Genomic DNA, 18,831 nt, shown 5'->3' with positions numbered 1-18,831 from the left:
AAGAAAATATCAGTTAAAAATAAATGTTTTGAAAAGTTTAATCAAGCTTGGTGCATTTACCAAGAGGCTTTACAGATACTTTGGTGGATTAGCAACTATGAAAAAATTGGCAGACATCAAAATTTTGTTTTTTTTATATTGGTTTTTTGTTTTTTTTTGTTTTTTGTTGCTTTTTTTGTTTTTTTTCTTTTTCTTTAATCATCTTTTAATTCTTTTATTTATTAATTCTCTATATTTTTTTTGTATGTCCTTTTTAATAAGATACAATTATAAAATCCAAACAAAATGTTATTTTTCAAGTTCTATACATTTTCTAATAGGTTGTATTATATTACATTTATATATATATGAACTTATTGTTTGATAACTGTACTGTTGTATATTATATATGTTAGATAAAAAAAAAAAAAATAAAAAAAAAGTTCCTTTGCTTATTCGATATGTCCTTCTCTGCTTAATGACTACGAGGACTAGAAAGCACCTTTGCTTGTTCAATATGTTCTTCACTGCTTATGTCTGTGAGCACTGTGCAGTAACATTGCAGCTTGTTCATTATGTTCTATACTGCTTAATGTACATTAGGACTATATAGCACATTTGCTTTTTCAATGTGTTCTACACTGTTTAACGCACTTGCAGGCGATCAAGTACCTTTGCTTGCTCAATATGGCCTACCCTGCTTAATGACTATGAGGACTATAAATTACCTCTCATTGTTCAATATGTCTAACATGCTTAATGTGCATTAGGACTATCAATTACTTTTGCTCTTTCTATATGTTCTACACTGCTTTTATTTATGAGGACTACGTAGTACCTTTGCTTGTTCAATGTGTTTTACGCTGCTTAATGTCTCTGAGGACTACATAGTACCTTTGCTCGTTCAATATGTTCTATACTGTGTAATGTTTATGAGGACTATGTAGTACCTTTGCTTATTCAATATGTTCTACACTTCTTAGTCTATGAGGACTATGCAGTACTTTTGCTTGTTCCATATGTTCTAAACTTCTTAATATTTATGAGGACTATGTAGTATCTTTACTCGCTCAATATGCTCTACACAGCTTATTGTCTTAACGTCTATGCAGACTATATAGCACCTTTGCTTGTTCAATATGTTCTACACTGCTTAATGTCTATGAGGACGTCACTATCAAGCATTTGATATATAAATATCTGTCAGTAGTTAAAGCTTCAGAAGACATTGGCCTCATGCATTGACCACCCTAAAATTTTAAGTTAGAATGTGTATCAAACATATCATCCATATACATCTCTTTATAAAATTATAACAAGTTCATTTTGGTCAAAGGTTGCAACCAATATATAAAAAAAAAGATGTGGTATGATTGGCAATATGTTATTCAGAAAGAAATAGATCTTCAAAATGCTTTGATTAGGGATGCAACTAAAACTAAGAGAAAACAAAAACAGCTGTATACCAATGTTGCCTTTATTTATACAATTTGTTTGTTTCAGTCTTTCAGAACACAAATATTGTTATTTATGAGTCCCATTTTAGGGCTGAAATAAGACCTTCCTGGACCTACTCACATTTGGCTGTATATGATGTTGTAGTATATGATGTTAACATCATAGGTCCATCACAATAAAATATTTACGTGAGTAATTGTTACATGTTCTTTTATATCAGAACCAAAGCACAATGACCTTTGAAACATAGGAATGAAAAGGACATCAATCTGTTATGCAGTTCTATGATTTGTACATGTATGCATTATAAATACAATAATAAATATGATCATAAATAAACATCTTTAATATATTTACAATATAATGAGGACAGATTAAAGTCAGAAAATAGCTTCACCAAGTCTTCTTTTAAATCATACTCCATAACAGTAAAGTCTGGAAATCTGAAAATATAAAGAACAAATCAAAAATAAAAATATATCAAAACCTCATATTGGTTTATAATCAGAATTGCTACAAAAAATGTAAAATAAATGTAAACCAAAATATTGTTTATTTGAATTTAATTTCATTATTCAACATAAAAGTATACATAACTGACAGTGGATAATTATCAATAAATTAACACCAGCTTTGCCAGCTTCATCATATATATCTTAATATTTTAGACGTAGATCATGGCCATATATGACATGTTTAACATGTACACTTTACAAAGATTTTAACTCTTGTGGCAACTGTCTAAGAAACTAACTTGGAACCATGAGAATGAGGTTCAGGTCAAATGATCCTAGTCCAACAGAACTGTACATTGTAAAAGTTTCCATAGGCATATAGCTTCCCTGTAAACAATAGTTACAGAGGAAAAGACCTAAGCATCTAAAATTAACATTGGGAGAAGAAATTATGACTACAGTATGCTCTATGGTAATGTTGACACAGGGGGACATGAAAAAGTGCATCTTCCACTTCAAATTGTAGAATTTAAACATATTGTTAGCCATTCACAGCTCATCACATGGTACAATTTAAAGTTATTCTGTACACATATGGTGCAAAGAGATATTTACAATGCTACCACCAGGTTAGTTCTAGAGTGAGTTGCCCAGTCATAACTTAATGATAAAGTACATGAATTATTTCAATTATATATTTTGATTGTAAACTGAAATCAATTGATAACACAATTTGTGAAACAAAGGTTGCAATTTCTTTGTACAAAAGTTATCTATGTAGTTTTGTCTAGACCTTCTGAGTTTCAATGGTCTAAAGCATTTATCCTTTTGGTTTTTCCCATTTGTAGGTTATATATTTGACACAAGAGTGCACACGCTGAAATGTTTTGCCTTCTTTACTAATCATTGATATTATGTTGATAGTCCTAAACATAAAGCTTTTTTACAATTGTCACATTAACTAAACATTAACCCAGTAAACTAAAAAATTAGCAATGAACCATAAACATGAGGTCAAGGTCAGATGAACCATATCAGGCAGACATGCACAGCTAACATTTCTTCCATACAACAATTATAGTTGACCTATTGCTTATAGTTTAAGAAAAAAAGACCAAAACATAAAAACTTAACACTGAGCAATGAATTGTGAAAATGAGGTCACAGTCAAATTAAATCTGAGCGACTGACTTATAGATCATAAAATATTTCCATACACCAAATTTAGTTGTCTTATTGCATATAGTGTTAGATAATAAGACCAAAACTCAAAAACTTAACTTTGACCACTGAACCATGAAAATGCGGTCACGATCAAATGCCACCCACCAGCTACACATGTACAATTCCATACACCAAATATAGTAGACCTATTGCATACAGTATATGAAAAACAGACAAAAACACAAAAACTTAACTATAACAACTGAACCATGAAAATGAGGCCAAGGTCAGATGACACCTGACAGTTGGACATGTACACCTTACAGGCCTTCTATACACTGAATATACTAGACCTATTGCTTATAGTATCTGAAATATGGACTTGACCACCAAAACTTAACCTTGTTTACTGATACATGAAATGAGGTCGAGGTCAAGTGAAAACTGTCTGACCGGCATGAGGACCTTGCAAGGTACGCACATACCAAATATAGTTATTCTATTACTTATAATATTAAAGAGAGAATTTAACATTACAAAAAATCTTAACTAAATTTTCAAGTAGTCACTGAACCATAAAAATGAGGTCAAGGACATTGAACATGTGACTGACAGAAACTTCATAACATGAGGCATCTTTATACAAAGTATGAAGCATCCAGGTCTTCTACCTTCTAAAATATAAAGCTTTTAAGAAGTTAGCTCCGGATCACTATCCCTATGTCGAGCAAAAAATATAAACGTAATGCAAGAATAGTGTTTCAAAATTATATATTTACATTGATAATACATTTGTACCACAGAGAGCATTTCCTTTGAACTACAATCATTGGAAGGAACATACCTTTTGCCACCTGTAGCCTTCTCTTCACATATAACAGACAACATTCTTTCTTTACAACTCCTTCCATGTGAATCAACATCAACATTTACACTTCGATGTCTGATTAGATAGTCCTAAAATATAAAAAGTCCTTCAATTTAAATACACATATTTTACCAAACATTTTTTTTCTGATAATATTTAGACAATCAAAATTAATACTGTTTTTGTTTAAAAATACATATGTTAACTAATTTTCTTGCAAGTAATTGACACAATTCTTATAATGCTCACTAGGTACACTGGTGAACAAGAGATATATATAAATTAAGCATACCCAATCAATAGACATATTTATACTTTTATTGCTATTTGTGTGCCATATATTAAAATCATAAGTGTACGCAAGATTTTCATTACAATTATTTAAAAAATTTGATGTCAAATTAATAAACAGCGGTGCCACGAACCCTTGATACACCATTTTCTTGCGTGTGAAGTGTGACATGTGAAAAAAAAACTTTTTAGCTCCTTGGGCTCAAAAGCCCAAGTGAGCTTTTCTCATTACTTTGTGTCTGCCGTCCGTCGCTTTTCAGCTTTAGCTTTTACAAAAATCTTCTCTGATACTACTGGGCCAAATTTAACAAAACTTCATTGGGGAACCTAGTTTAAATTAATTGCTTGGCCGAGTGCAGGTGGATACGACCGCAGAGGTCCAACCTTGAGCAGGGGACAAAAATGGACACAATTTTCACACTAAATTATAATATAGGTCTGAATTTGGATTTTAATTTAATATTTGACACATAATAGGTTTCTGACACAGAATAACTGTATTCAAAGAACTTAGAATAGGTTTTATGAATTGAATTTATATTCATTTTTTTGCTATTGTGCAATACACCATGCTGTTGCAAATTGCCCCCCCCCCCCCAAAAAAAAAGATAAAAATTTAACCCCCTTTTTTATTGCTTTTGTGCAATACACTATGCTGTTGAGAATTGAACCCCCCCCCCCCCCCCCCCCAAAAAAAATAAATAAATTACAAAACAATTAAAAACCTCATGGCAACTAATGCATGTTTAAACATGTTTAAAAAAATTTAATGTTGGTTGATGGATGAAGCATCTAAAATGATATGCAATGCTCTGGTCCTACGAGCTTAAAAGACCAAAAATATTACCACAATATAGCTAAATATAAATTAGGTTTTGAAAAATCAACATACATATTTAAGTAACTGAAAATATTATTCTAGGGAATTTAGTCTAGATGAGTTAAAATAAAATGAGTTTTATCAATTTACCTTAATGTTACCATGTTGACCCTGTAGTAATATAAGGATAAGTTTCCCACAGAACAGTAATCTCCCTTTAAGATCAAGATCTTGTGTCCACTTGTGAATTGTTTTAATGTATTTAGATTTAGCTCTCATATGATCAAGTAACAAGAAACAATTCCACACATCTCCTGTTTCATCTTCCTCTGGTACCTTTAAAGAATACTGTTCATCAACCAGTTTATCTAAGTTGTCCTGAATACTACATAAAACTACAAAAATCATAGCCTGTCCTTGATTCTGGTGAGCACATTCTGTAGCATCTTTACGTATGATTGTTAGAAGTTCATGAGTCAGTTGTGGACTGTTTACTATAATATCTGGTATTTGTTCAGGATAACTTTCTGTTACTCTGAGGTCAACATTTATAAGAATTGGCTCCTGGCTAGGTTGGTTATGTTTTAAATGAACTAATATTTGTTTGTTGTTTCCAAATTCTATAAAATCAAAATAAATACAAAATGTAGCAGTACATTACAATCATTCCATATTACAAATAAAGTGGTCCTATCAAAGATTTGTATAGTTTCACTGTACAAATACATGGTCCTATTATCACAAAAGGATCAACCCACAAAATCTAAACATTGACTAAAGAACCATGCAAATTAGGTCATGGTCAAATGAACTCTGCCAGCCAGAAATGGGCACATAATAATCACTCCGTACAACTAATATCGAAGAGACAGATTTGGTCATGTAATATGTACTTAATCACTGATCCATGAAAAGAGGTCAAGGTCAGGTAATCCATATGAATGATATGTAGATGTAACAGTTGCAAGGAACCCATTGCCAAGTAAAGTTATTCTATTCCTCAAAGTAAGGGTGTATTTCAACTGAAAACTTTATTTTCAAGCAGTCACTGAACCATGAAAATGACGTCAAGTACATATGACAGAGGGAATACAAGATATGAGGCATCCAGGTTTTAAAGCTTGTGGAATATAAGCATTATACAAAAAGTGAATGCTGTCTTTGCCACTGTCAGATTGTTAACCTTAAGTCTCACATTTGTTTATAATCATTGCAGTAAGGACAATAAATTCAAATTTAAACCAGATGCTCCGCAGGGCGTAGCTTTATACAACCGCAGAGGATGAACCCTGAACGGTTGGGGCAAGTATGGACACAACATTCAAGCTGGATTCAGCTCTAAATTTGGATTGTGATTAAATAGTTGACACAGCATAGGTTTCTGACACAGAATGAATTTGTTCTAATGAAATTAAAATTTTTGTTTTCTCTTAGAGCAATTCACTATGCTGTTGAATATTATTCCTCTCAAAAAAATGTTTGAAGAAATTTTCTTTTTATTTATGAAATTTCAAATGAGAAAATTGAACCCAATTTTTTTAATCACATCCCCCTTTCCCTTATTCCAAAACTAATCTCAATTAAAATTTCTAATGGAGTTTGCAACAATTACTACTCATTTAAATACATCATAAAATGTTAAGATGTAAAAAAAACTGCTTGTTATCACTGAATGGTAAAGATTATTTTAATTTATCAGTTGGTAGTAAAAAGTGAATGTATATATAACAAAGATTTAAGTTGATTCTGGACAAAGAAAGATAACTCCAAATGAAAAAATTCTTACAATTAGATATTTCTTGCTTACTATTCTGGACAAAGAAAGATAACTCTAATTAAAAACAAAATTGCTATTTCACAATATTTTGCAATAAGATATTTCTTGCCATTGTGCAATACTGTGCAATTGAAAAGACTTGCTATTGCACAAAACTTAATATAATTTTAGATCCTGATATGGACCAACTTGAAAACTGGGCCCATAATCAAAAATCTAAGTACATGTTTGGATTCAGCATATCAAAGAACCCCAAGATTTCAATTTTTGTTAAAATCAAACTAAGTTTAATTTTGGACCCTTTGGACTTTAATGTAGACCAATTTGAAAATAAGACCAAAAATGAGGAATCTACATACACTGTTAGATTTGGCATATCAAAGAACCCCATTTATTCAATTTTTGATGAAATCAAACAAAGTTTAATTTTGGACCCCAATTTGGACCAACTTGAAAACTGGGCCGATAATCAAGAATCTAAGTACATTTTTAGATTCAGCATATCAAAGAACCCAACCGATTAATTTTTTGTCAAAATCAAACGAAAAGATTTCTATTTACTTATACTAAAGTTATGGTGCGAAAACCAAGAAAAATGCTTATTTGGGTCCCTTTTTGGCCCCTAATTCCTAAACTGTTGGGACCTCCACTCCCAAAATCAATACCAACCTTCCTTTTGTGGTCATAAACATTGTGTTTAAATTTCATTATTTTCTATTTACTTAAACTAAAGTTATTGTGCGAAAACCAAGAATAATGCTTATTTGGGCCCTTTTTTGGCCCCTAATTCCTACACTGTTGAAACCAAAACTCCCAAAATCAATCCCAACCTTTCTTTTGTGGTCATAAACCTTGTGTCAAAATTTCATAGATTTCTATTAACTTTAACTAAAGTTATAGTGCGAAAACCAAGAAAATGCTTATTTGGGTCCTTTTTGGCCCCTAATTCCTAAATGTTGGGACCAAAACTCCCAAAATCAATACCAACCTTCCTTTTGTGGTCATAAACCTTGTGATAAAATTTTATAGATTTATATTCACTTTTACTAAAGTTAGAGTGCGAAAACTAAAAGTATTCGGACGACGACGACAACGACGAGGACGAGGACGACGACGACGCCAACGTGATAGCAATATACGACGAAAATTTTTTCAAAATTTGCGGTTGTATAAAAATAAATATTTTGAAGGCGTTTTGCAAAATTTTACTCACCAGGTGTTCAAAATGCACAACTGTTTGAATTTCGTTTGTACATTGCATAATAGTTTGTCTTCATTTTTTTCTCAATTGTTTTTTATTTTAGCACAATAAGGTTACATTTTTTTTAATTGAAATATACAGCAAGTTTTGAGTTTAAATCATTAGAAAATGACAATTGTTTGCATTCCATATATTAAATAAACAATGAAACCTGTGAAAATTATCCACCTATTGATTCCAAGTTGATCAAAATGTAACCAGGGATAAATAATAAACTAGCTTCTCATTGTAAATTTTAGTTCAAATACACTTACCTTTGACTGCAAATTCCCCAGGTTGACAATAAAATGACTTTAAACTCTGTATTTCTTCATCTAATTCAGACATCCCATATTGTCTGAAATAAAACAAATATTTAATGTAATGAGTATTAAACAAGGTTTTATTGTGAATTAGTTTTTATTAACTTCATATGAAATTGAGTGTTTTTTTAATTTCAATTAGTTCATTGACTAGTTAGTTGTCTAGAACCTATAGAATAGAGAGCACCTGTCTATTGTCATTGACTAGTTAGTGGTCTAGAACCTATAGAATAGAGCACCTGTCTATTGTCATTGACTAGTTAGTGGTCTAGAACCTACAGAATAGAGAGCACCTGTCTATTGTCATTGACTAGTTAGTGGTCTAGAACCTATAGAATAGAGCACCTGTCTATTGTCATTGACTAGTTAGTGGTCTAGAACCTATAGAATAGAGCACCTGTCTATTGTCATTGACTAGTTAGTGGTCTAGAACCTATAGAATAGAGAGCACCTGTCTATTGTCATTGACTAGTTAGTGGTCTAGAACCTATAGAATAGAGCACCTGTCTATTGTCATTGACTAGTTAGTGGTCTAGAACCTATAGAATAGAGAGCACCTGTCTATTGTCATGACTCATAGTTAGTGGTCTAGAACCTATAGAATAGAGAGCACCTGTCTATTGTCATTGACTAGTTAGTTGTCTAGAACCTATAGAATAGAGAGCACCTGTCTATTGTCATTGACTAGTTAGTGGTCTAGAACCTATAGAATAGAGCACCTGTCTATTGTCATTGACTAGTTAGTGGTCTAGAACCTATAGAATAGAGAGCACCTGTCTATTGTCATTGACTAGTTAGTGGTCTAGAACCTATAGAATAGAGCACCTGTCTATTGTCATTGACTAGTTAGTTGTCTAGAACCTATAGAATAGAGAGCACCTGTCTATTGTCATTGACTAGTTAGTGGTCTAGAACCTATAGAATAGAGAGCACCTGTCTATTGTCATTGACTAGTTAGTGGTCTAGAACCTATAGAATAGAGAGCACCTGTCTATTGTCATTGACTAGTTAGTGGTCTAGAACCTATAGAATAGAGCACCTGGCTATTGTCATTGACTAGTTAGTGGTCTAGAACCTATAGAATAGAGAGCACCTGTCTATTGTCATTGACTAGTTAGTGGTCTAGAACCTATAGAATAGAGCACCTGTCTATTGTCATTGACTAGTTAGTGGTCTAGAACCTATAGAATAGAGAGCACCTGTCTATTGTCGTGACTAGTTAGTGGTCTAGAACCTATAGAATAGAGAGCACCTGTCTATTGTCGTGACTAGTTAGTGGTTTAGAACCTATAGAATAGAGCACCTGTCTATTGTCATGACTCATATAATGACATCAGAAAACAACTCTGATGACATTTACAACTCTATAGTTTTACTCTCTACTGATCAATTGTTAATTACTATGCTAATAAGTGTATTTGACATTACTAGGTGAATCATCTGTATTCTAAGCCTTTTTTCATAACACTCAAAGGTTAGTTATATACCATGCTAATGAATGACGTCATAAACTTAGGATACAAATATGTGTCAGGTATATGTCAACCTCTGATATTAAATATATGTTAAATTAGTAGCTTATGTTCTTTTCAAAATGACAGATTCTGAAAATGGTAGGTAGTATTCTTTGTTATACTTTATTTTATATTGCCTTGACTAATATTAATCATACTATGTTGATATAGTACTAGTTATCATAGATTTAGTATCATCTTTACACTTTCTAACATTCATTTTGTTTTGAGATCAATTATAATAATACCTCACATCCTGTTTCATATGTTAAAGAGTTTTAATAAATTCCATGTTCATACTGTACTGAAATGTTCTGTGCTGCGCACAACACTTTCTATTACAAAGAAAATAGTATATTTTCAATAGAATGTACTGTGCAACGCACAACACTATCTAACCAAAGTACATTGTATGGAAAGTGTTATAAACCACTCAAAAAATTATAATACCAAATAAACATGGAATTAATTAAAAAATTTAAACTCAAGAAATTATGCAAATTCCATAATTAAAAATAGTTCCAAGTTCAAATAATAGCCTGTTACATACAGTTGTAGGAAATAACCCATACATTTGATTGTAGTAAAAAAAATATTAACATATCTTGGGTATTTCAAAGAACCATTCTCTTATCATGCTTATTAAAGTCATAAGAAACCTCAAATCAAAAAAAAATAATGCATATGTTTTTTATAACTCAATGGATAGTTTTCATTGTAAAACTTATGTACATATACATTTTTCTGAAGAAAATTCTTTAATTTATTCATATTTAGAAGAAGTTTACTTTATTTGAATTGCTTCCTTCCAGCAAGCAATTCCTCCGATATATTTTCCGTATGCAAGGTGACCTCAGTGTGACCCATCTCGTAAAAATCTGGTGACCACAATACGCATGGATGTCCTTAAAATAAACTATTATCTGAATTTCCATGTTAAACACATGCTCAATTTCCATGCTTTTTTGTTTATTTTACGTCAATTGTTGACAAACAGGTGACAATCGTTAAACTTCGGCTTCAAAACACGAACTTTAATTACCTGCCATATTTTCACAACAACACTGACTGATTGAAAAAAAAAATTGACGATTATACGAAATTTACACGAAAAAAATGATAAATTCGAGCACAGAAGACTAAGTTTATGATGTTTGTATGCATTGGTTTAAGAATTGGAAGAACATTATTTTTCACCGGTCACTCGTTTCTTATGACTTTAATTTGAGTTTTCATGAGTAAAAAAAAACAAAATTTGTGGTGATATGGTTACTATATATCTTTATTCTCATAAAGCATTACATTGGTACAGAGAAAACAAATACAACAATAAATATTTACAATATGTACAAAACAAGCGAGAGAGGTTACAAAAGTTACAAGCCTTGAGTACAAACACAAGCATTTATATTTTTTATAAAAGAACAAAGCTTCTTCAGAACTGGTTTTCTTGTACTTGACATAAGTTCAGAGAATTTAACTGTATTTTGCCGTTTTGTAAAATATGCAGTTAAAAACTCTTTTCGTTTTTGATGGAAAAAATTGCATTCAAATATAAAATGATATTCGTCACCTATTTGTCGATTGTTACATAGACTGCAAAAGCGGTTTTCTCTATCACGTTTTGCCATCTTCCTGTTTCAATCGGCAACTTAGTATTAGTCGTTCGAAATCGACAAAAAACAATAGCGTCTTTGAAGTCCAAAATATTAAAATATTCTTCGAATTCCAAGTTTTTCTTTAAAATTTTGTAGTTTATACCTTTTGGCGACAGGTAAAACAGGTAAAAAAAAAAGGGTGAAGATTTGATTGGTAAACATAGGTGAAGGGTATCATCTTATTTACAATAAAATGTAATTGTGAAATTTTCATTGTGGTATTGCACAGGATAAAACTTATAAGTATTTCTTTACTAAGATAAAGTCTGCACAATTTAAAATAAATGTCAATTTAAGAAAGACTATTACTCCTATATCTATAAAAATATATATTGCTGCACAATAATAAAACTCATAGGATATATGTGTTGTCGATGTATTCATAATTTGGCCTTCAACAAGGTCATGTACACCAAATACCTCATTGTAAAATTAAACCCTCTCTCTATACCTCTAGCCAATGTAGAAAAGTAAATGCATAACAATATGCACATTTATAATTCAGTTCAAGAGAAGTCTGAGTCTGATGCCAGAAGATGTACATGTAAGCAAAGAAAATAAACAAAATGGCAATAATACATAAATAACAACAGACTACTAGCAGTTAACTGACATGCCAGCTCCAGACTTCAATCAAACTGATTGAAAGATTATGATTTCATCATAGGAATATCAGACACAATCCTTCCTGTAAGGGGTTTAGTATCATATCATCATTTAAACATTTATCAAAAGAACATAACCTGTGTCATGCCAACAACTGGTTTATGTATGATTAACGAAAGTGAAATACAATGAAATAGTGAAATAATAATTTGCATTTAGCTATCACTTTTTTTTGGTCAAATTAAGCTAATTAACATTGATGAAGAATTATTCACTAGCAAGTAATCTGTAATCATGTGAACTTTAATAAACCCCTTACCTAGGAAAAGAATGTCAACATTGAAAGTGAAACAAAGGTGAATCATTAGATTGATTGAGTCGATCCACAAAAAAGTCATTATTATACAGACAAATACTATGATTAACATATATTTTTAATCTTTGATATGAAATTACACAAACCTAGAGGGTTCTCTTTCAATTTACAAAAAGTATATATATATATATATCTATATTCAATGTTTATATTGTTTATATAACCATCAGGTCTTCAGAGGTCAACTCAATAGTTTGTTAGATGGCGTTATTAAAGACTTAAAAATTAAATGCACACAAAATGAAGCTACATATCATTGAGCCATCCCCGATAAAATTGATTATTTTAAACTTTTTTGTTCAAACATATTTTTCTTTGTGGATTGGAAAACAAGTTATTGCAACTACAATCGCTTTCCACTTTGTAATTGCGATTTGGTAATTAACTGATATTGTAGGGGGGAAAAGCCTGATTCGTCAAATTCAGCTTATTTTTTTATTGTCGTACATTTTTTCGTCATGCACCAAAAGTGACCGTTAACATCTTTTGGCAAGAATGTTTACCAATAAACGTCATAACAGTTCCCACCATTACTGTCCTCATAAAGAGATCATAAAGAGGTGCTTCTTTTTATAAATAAAGAGAATGCTACAGAGGTGGAAATTACAAGTGGCTATATTTGATACTTGTATAAAGAAGTGGACATTACTGACTGGTTAATATTGTGCTTGCTAATTTTAATTCGTCTAAGCAACAGTGAAATAACTGAAGTTTACTTGTTCTCTTCTTTTTCTTGATCTCTGTTATAAATTTTCCATGGGAGATAACTTCAAAACTCGTTCGGATTGTTTCTTGCTTTTTCTAAGGTGTAAAATTTCATAGTTCCGAATAGGAAGTGATTCGGCCATCTTGAAAATTGTAAAATAATCTTAAAAAAAGACAAATGATTTAAGAGTATTTGTTCTTCTTTGAAATTTGGCATTTTAGCAGGAGATACACGGAATAACTTTGGCACTCTTTGAGCGTTATGAGTGCGGAGTCAACTGACTCTAAAGGTATAAACTACAGCGTGCTTGCAATCTAAAATGCGCTGAAAAAGGACAAAGCATTTTGAAAAAATAAATATCAACCCTGAAATCAAAGATAACCGTTATTTTTAAAATTATGTAGTACCTATATTAATGTCCAAACAAAAAATTCACGTAAGTTTGACCATTTTACTCACCAATCACCTATGCAGTTTTATAATTTATGCATTTTTCCTCGAAATTTTAGCTTCAGAAACGTTTTCCGTTGATAACGTTTTCAAATGTTGATATTTTCAGTTCAAGTGGTATACATTTATCAGCTGTCGTTACTAAAAACTGTATGATATGATATGTGTTATGACTTTATTTAATTAAGATTCCAAACTTTCTGCATTCTACATGATTATAAAGCCAGTGATGAGTGGGGATAGGAGGTGTCCTGATCCCGAAATCCCAGGCTTAGAAATATGAAATCCTGAAATCTGGGTCCTAAACACACGAAATCCTGAGGTCCTGTATTTGGAAAAAGAATTCCCGGATCCCGAAACGGTAAATCCAAAAATCCCAAGCTTAAAAACAAAAGATCCTGGAGTCCCAATAAAGATCCTTTCCCCCTCAGCGATTGCTGTTGATTGTAATTTAGTTTAGGCTGAATGACTCCGTTTATAATACTTGTAATGACCCAATAACACTTGAAACTTTAATATTAGCACATATTTGTGACTTCTAAACATTGATTATTAGGTTATAATGTATAATCGATGTATTTTAAAACTTAAAAATGCTTTACAGAAAGCAAAAAAGTTCATTAAGATCATTTTAAATTTAGTGTTTGCATCGTGCACAAGGGCCATTGTGATTTCCGTGGCCACCATGTTCGATGTTATTGTACACACTAAATTTTATAAAAGTTTTTTATGAACTTATCTGCTTTCTCGTTTAAAAATTATCACTACAGGCAAACCAAATCTAATTAAAATTTTCAAATATTAAAATTCTTGGTCTGCAGATTTGAAAATTTGTTGTGAAGACTGTACCTTGTAGAAAAACACAAGATTGTATTGCTTTAATGTATTCTAATCTCTTTTAGGAGAGGAAAGAGTAGAAAACCTCTTGGATGACATTCTTCAAGGCCACAATGTTGATGATGACCTCTCAACAGAGATAAAGGATAGTTCTAAATCCAAACCTGGTATGTCTAATGTAATATATATAGAATAAAATAAAACTATAAAATTTCGTTCATTGAGGTGTAACAAATTAGAAGAGAGTCAAGTCATAGGCATATTCATGTACATGTAGTGAAATTCAAACGAGTTTCACTTCTTTGTGTCAACTCATAGATCCTTGTTCCTTCTAACAATTTTCCTTTGCTAATAAATGTATATATATATATATAAAAGTACCAATACACAATTTTTCCCTTTTGAAGAAGAAAATTCTATACCCTTTATTCCACAAGAAACAGTCAGGGTGTGCCTTCTTGTTTTTGTTGGCAGAGGATATTGGTAAGGCTGTTCCCCATCTATTTTGTGTATAGATTGGCAGCCCAGGCAAGTAAAATTGCTCTCAGGCCTGTAAAAATCATATCTACAGGCCAACAGAATCTAACTAAAAATTTTCAAAAATTGAGCTCTGGACCTGTAGATTTAACAGTTCATCTTGAAGACTGCACAAGCTCTCTAATATAATTGTTGTCAAACTATACCATATATCCTCTTTTCCAATAGCTTTTCAATTTTGATTTGTAGTCTCAGATTTTGTTTTATTTAATACTTTAGTCAAAACTGCTCAAGTTTGGTTTGTGTAAATTAATTACAGATAAAGAGGAGATTATAATGTAAAACTGAAAAATTTCAACACCCTGTTTTGGTACTATGAATTATATTTTTTGAAGTTCACATCATTTTAAACATGTAATATAAATAGTAACAAGCAGTGGTGAATCAGGAAATTTTGATGGGGCAAACTAACTGCCTTAGACATTTAAGAGGGGACCTTGTTCCATTCTTGCTTCAGTGATTCCCTCTATAATCAACCAAAATTTTCCTACAAAAGGGATCCCACTTAATCAGCATCTGACAAGTTGACACAACCACAACTAAAAGGTAAACCTCATGTGTACTAAACTAAAAACTTTCCATGTTGAGTGAACCATGTTTACATATATGCATGTATTTGGGTTAAAACTCGAATTTGTCATAACTTAAAAGTTAGATCAATTCAGAAAGAACACAGGTATTGCTAGTTTTAAAATGATAGGTACCCCATGCCAACTTCAATTTTCTTAAACAAAGAATTTAGACTTCTACAGTTTGCATCACAGACACATTAATAAAAAAACAATTGAATACTTCATAGTTTTGCTTCTACACATGAATCTTTGTGCAGGGAAGGTAATGTTTCTAATACTTTCTATTGTTGTAATTGCTGTCAGTTGTACATAAAACTGGAGAAAGCTGGAGAGACATATTTTTGTGTCAAAACAACTTAATCAATATTTATACTGTTTCTTCTCTCTTTAAGTGTAGATATTGTAAATATTAGTATTGTATTAATAGAAATGACTTTTGATAGACACATGCTATGGATATCTTTAAATTATTGTAAAATATGTATTAACTGAACAGATTTCATACTAATGGAGCTGATGATTGATTTCCATTGATAATATTGACGTTTACTTCACAGCTGTTGTAAAGACTGAATCTAAACCTAAATCTAAGTCTAAATCACCTACTAAAAAGGTTAAGGCTTCTAAAAAGGAGGCTCAGCTGCCTGACTTTGCTTCTACCGAGATAGAAGAGAATCCAGACCCTATAGAAGAACCTGTGACAGAAGAACCTCCACCAGAGGAAGAACAAGCAGAAGTAAAGAGGGAAGAAAGTAAAAAGGAAAAAGTTATTACTGGTATGAATATATGTTGTTTTTGTGGTTGAAATTTTTTTGAGACTAAAAGAGACAAAAATAAATTAATGTGTCACAATGCATGTACATTAAATAATTAATGATTCTTAGAAGAATCCTTTACCAAATTAAATCTTCACGTATGAAAATAAAGTCCAGTTAATTTGTTTCTTGTCTATTGAATTACTGTTGTTTTAGTCAGACTCTGAGCAAAATTATTGTATATGAATAAATATTTAACCTGACATAGACCTTTTTATTACCATGATATAGGTTTTTAGACCAAATGTTTATGACTTAATCATTATTGATCCTTGTGAGTGTCTCATTTAAGGGTTTACACTTTGGCATGATCTTATATTGATCCTTGTGAGTGTCTAATTTAAGGGTTTACACTTTGGCATGATCTTATATTGATCCTTGTGAGTGTCTCATTTAAGGGTTTACACTTTGGCATGATCTTATATTGATCCTTGTGAGTGTCTCATTTAAGGGTTTACACTTTGGCATGATCTTATATTGATCTGTGTGAGTGTCTCATTTAAGGGTTTACACTTTGGCATGATCTTATATTGATCCGTGTGAGTGTCTCATTTAAGGGTTTACACTTTGGCATGATCTTATATTGATCCTTGTGAGTGTCTCATTTAAGGGTTTACACTTTGGCATGATCTTATATTGATCTGTGTGAATGTCTCATTTAAGGGTTTACACTTTGGCATGATCTTATATTGATCCGTGTGAGTGTCTCATTTAAGGGTTTACACTTTGGCATGATCTTATATTGATCTGTGTGAATGTCTCATTTAAGGGTTTACACTTTGGCATGATCTTATATTGATCCGTGTGAATGTCTCATTTAAGGGTTTACACTTTGGCATGATCTTATATTGATCTGGGACAATACCCCTAATGCGCCTTGAAATGAGGAACACAAAAGTCACGTGTACACAAAAAATCTCTGTGTAGTGATATTTGACACATTTCTATGATAAACAAATAACTGAGCTGAACCATTAGTGTTAATTTAGAAAATAAGGGAACACAGAATAAATGTGTAATAACCATGGAGCTATGAAATGTGTTCAAAGTATTAAAATTTCAAAGAACTTATTGTGTTAAAATTGGGATTTTTTACCATGAGGAGCGACATCGCAAAAGGATACTCGGGGTTTGCTAAATTACGGAAAAATGAATCACACTTCGTACCCCGAAAATTTAACCACATATGTAAAAATGTCTCAGCTTCGAAACAAGCCATCATACATATACAAGTTTACGATATGGGCTGAGCAACAGAAGAAAACGTTACCATTACGGCCTATGGAATAACAATTGCGCATATTGCCCCATCTTGTGAGCTAGGATCCAGAGATGTCTTAAGCTAATTTCACCTTGTACACCACAGAAAATTGTTAAAATGATGGTTAGTAGTTTTTTATTTATACCTAGTTATCATAAATGATTTCAGATAAATATTATTGATAAAGAACAGCAAAAATTCAATAAAATTTTCACTTTTAAATGCATTACTGGCACGGGGCTGAACACTTTTTTTAGGCACAGTCATAACTTTGTTTACCCCGAGAGATCCGAAATGAATTGTTTATTCAATTGAAAAAGGCAAGAAAAAACTTACATGTAATATAAATAAATTGTAAGTAAACATGACACAATATAGTCTTTGTTATGCAATTATCACTCTGGTCTACAGGAATAGCTTATAATCAAGGGAGATAACACACTTCACACGAGTAAAGTGAGATACATCATACATGTGCTTTTATCCAATGATTTGACCCTGGTCAGTAGATATCATACGCAAATAAACAGAAAAAAAACATGTACATGTATTAAGAAAATCACGAATTACTATTGTTAATGCACACGAGCAAAACACAAGATATTGTCATTTCTCAGTGAAAAAGGGGGAGGGTCAAACCTTCTTGAACACAATATTGCTATTCAACTACATGTATTAAGCTAGTTAGCTACTACTCATTGCTTCTAATATAAACAGTTTAAATGAAGGTGGCTAAGCCACAAGGGAGAAGCATTTTTCTTTCTTTGTGATAACATTTTCAAGAATTAGATTTTTCTCTCTCAATAATACTTATGTATTTAAATTAAATGCTAACACAGTTTGAGTTAATTTTTTTTGTCTTATTTCAGTTCCAGACATATCATTACTTTTAAATATGAGATGACAAACTAAAGGTTTTAAAAAGTCCTGAATAACTGGTAAGCATTTTGATTTATTAGGTAAGCTCTAAATTATTAATTTATGGTATTTGTGCAAATGAAATTATAGTCGGTATGTTAAAAATATGCTTATATGAAAACTGTTGCTATGGTCTTGCTATTAAATGAAAAGGCTTGGTTACTGGTCTTTTCGACTCAACATTTCGAGTTAAATCTTGCGTCAAC

The 18,831-nt window shown here is 31.6% G+C and overlaps 2 protein-coding genes and 1 long non-coding RNA gene across 7 annotated transcripts in view; 2 read left to right on the top strand and 1 right to left on the bottom strand.

Annotated features, from left to right (window-relative positions):
- Positions 1 to 1,182: 1,182 nt before the first annotated feature.
- Positions 1,183 to 13,737, bottom strand: LOC134695908 (RWD domain-containing protein 3-like). Of its 4 annotated transcripts, none has more exons than XM_063557410.1 (6): positions 13,695 to 13,737; positions 8,328 to 8,410; positions 5,186 to 5,655; positions 3,901 to 4,013; positions 1,795 to 1,880; positions 1,183 to 1,229 (listed from the first exon to the last, which is right to left on the bottom strand). In XM_063557410.1, exons 2-6 carry the CDS (start codon positions 8,398 to 8,400, stop codon positions 1,198 to 1,200), a joined length of 774 nt encoding a protein of 257 aa, XP_063413480.1. In that variant the 5' UTR covers positions 8,401 to 8,410; positions 13,695 to 13,737; the 3' UTR covers positions 1,183 to 1,197. The 4 variants fall into 4 exon arrangements, with proteins under 4 accessions (XP_063413480.1, XP_063413464.1, XP_063413472.1 ...); XM_063557394.1 differs by lacking the exon at positions 13,695 to 13,737 and adding an exon at positions 13,246 to 13,335; XM_063557402.1 differs by lacking the exon at positions 13,695 to 13,737 and adding an exon at positions 13,183 to 13,316.
- Positions 13,334 to 18,831, top strand: part of LOC134695896 (YTH domain-containing protein 1-like) — a 27,324-nt gene continuing 21,826 nt past the window's right edge. For both annotated transcript variants that reach the window (XR_010102860.1, XM_063557380.1), the window contains exons 1-3: positions 13,334 to 13,524; positions 14,588 to 14,689; positions 16,189 to 16,407. Coding sequence is in view for 1 of the 2 variants with exons in the window: in XM_063557380.1 (XP_063413450.1) it covers positions 13,497 to 13,524; positions 14,588 to 14,689; positions 16,189 to 16,407 (349 nt within the window). In the remaining variant the exon portion in view is untranslated. The remainder of the gene's footprint in view (positions 13,525 to 14,587; positions 14,690 to 16,188; positions 16,408 to 18,831) is intronic.
- The window catches only part of LOC134695933 (uncharacterized), a 2,649-nt gene continuing 1,124 nt past the window's right edge, over positions 17,307 to 18,831 (top strand). Inside the window, exons 1-2 of the long non-coding RNA XR_010102866.1 lie at positions 17,307 to 17,830; positions 18,577 to 18,645. This is a non-coding gene — a long non-coding RNA (uncharacterized LOC134695933). The remainder of the gene's footprint in view (positions 17,831 to 18,576; positions 18,646 to 18,831) is intronic.

Source organism: Mytilus trossulus, chromosome 1 (genome assembly GCF_036588685.1).
Source record: "Mytilus trossulus isolate FHL-02 chromosome 1, PNRI_Mtr1.1.1.hap1, whole genome shotgun sequence".
Lineage (NCBI taxonomy): Eukaryota > Metazoa > Mollusca > Bivalvia > Mytilida > Mytilidae > Mytilus > Mytilus trossulus.
The sequence above is the reverse complement of the archived record's forward strand: the minus strand, read 5'-3'. Positions and strand labels throughout refer to the sequence as shown.

What these genes read in the sequence shown, in the direction of transcription:
- LOC134695908 (XM_063557410.1), bottom strand. Translation starts at nt 8,400, where the DNA reads ATGTCTGAATTAGATGAAGAAATACAGAGTTTAAAGTCATTTTATTGT. An exon ending in GTCAACATGGTAACATTAAG is followed by an intron (nt 4,014 to 5,185) that starts GTAAATTGATAA and finishes TTTATATTTTAG; the next exon opens with GACTATCTAATCAGACATCG. An exon ending in TAATCTGTCCTCATTATATT is followed by an intron (nt 1,230 to 1,794) that starts GTAAATATATTA and finishes TTAAAATTTTAG; the next exon opens with GGTGGTCAATGCATGAGGCC.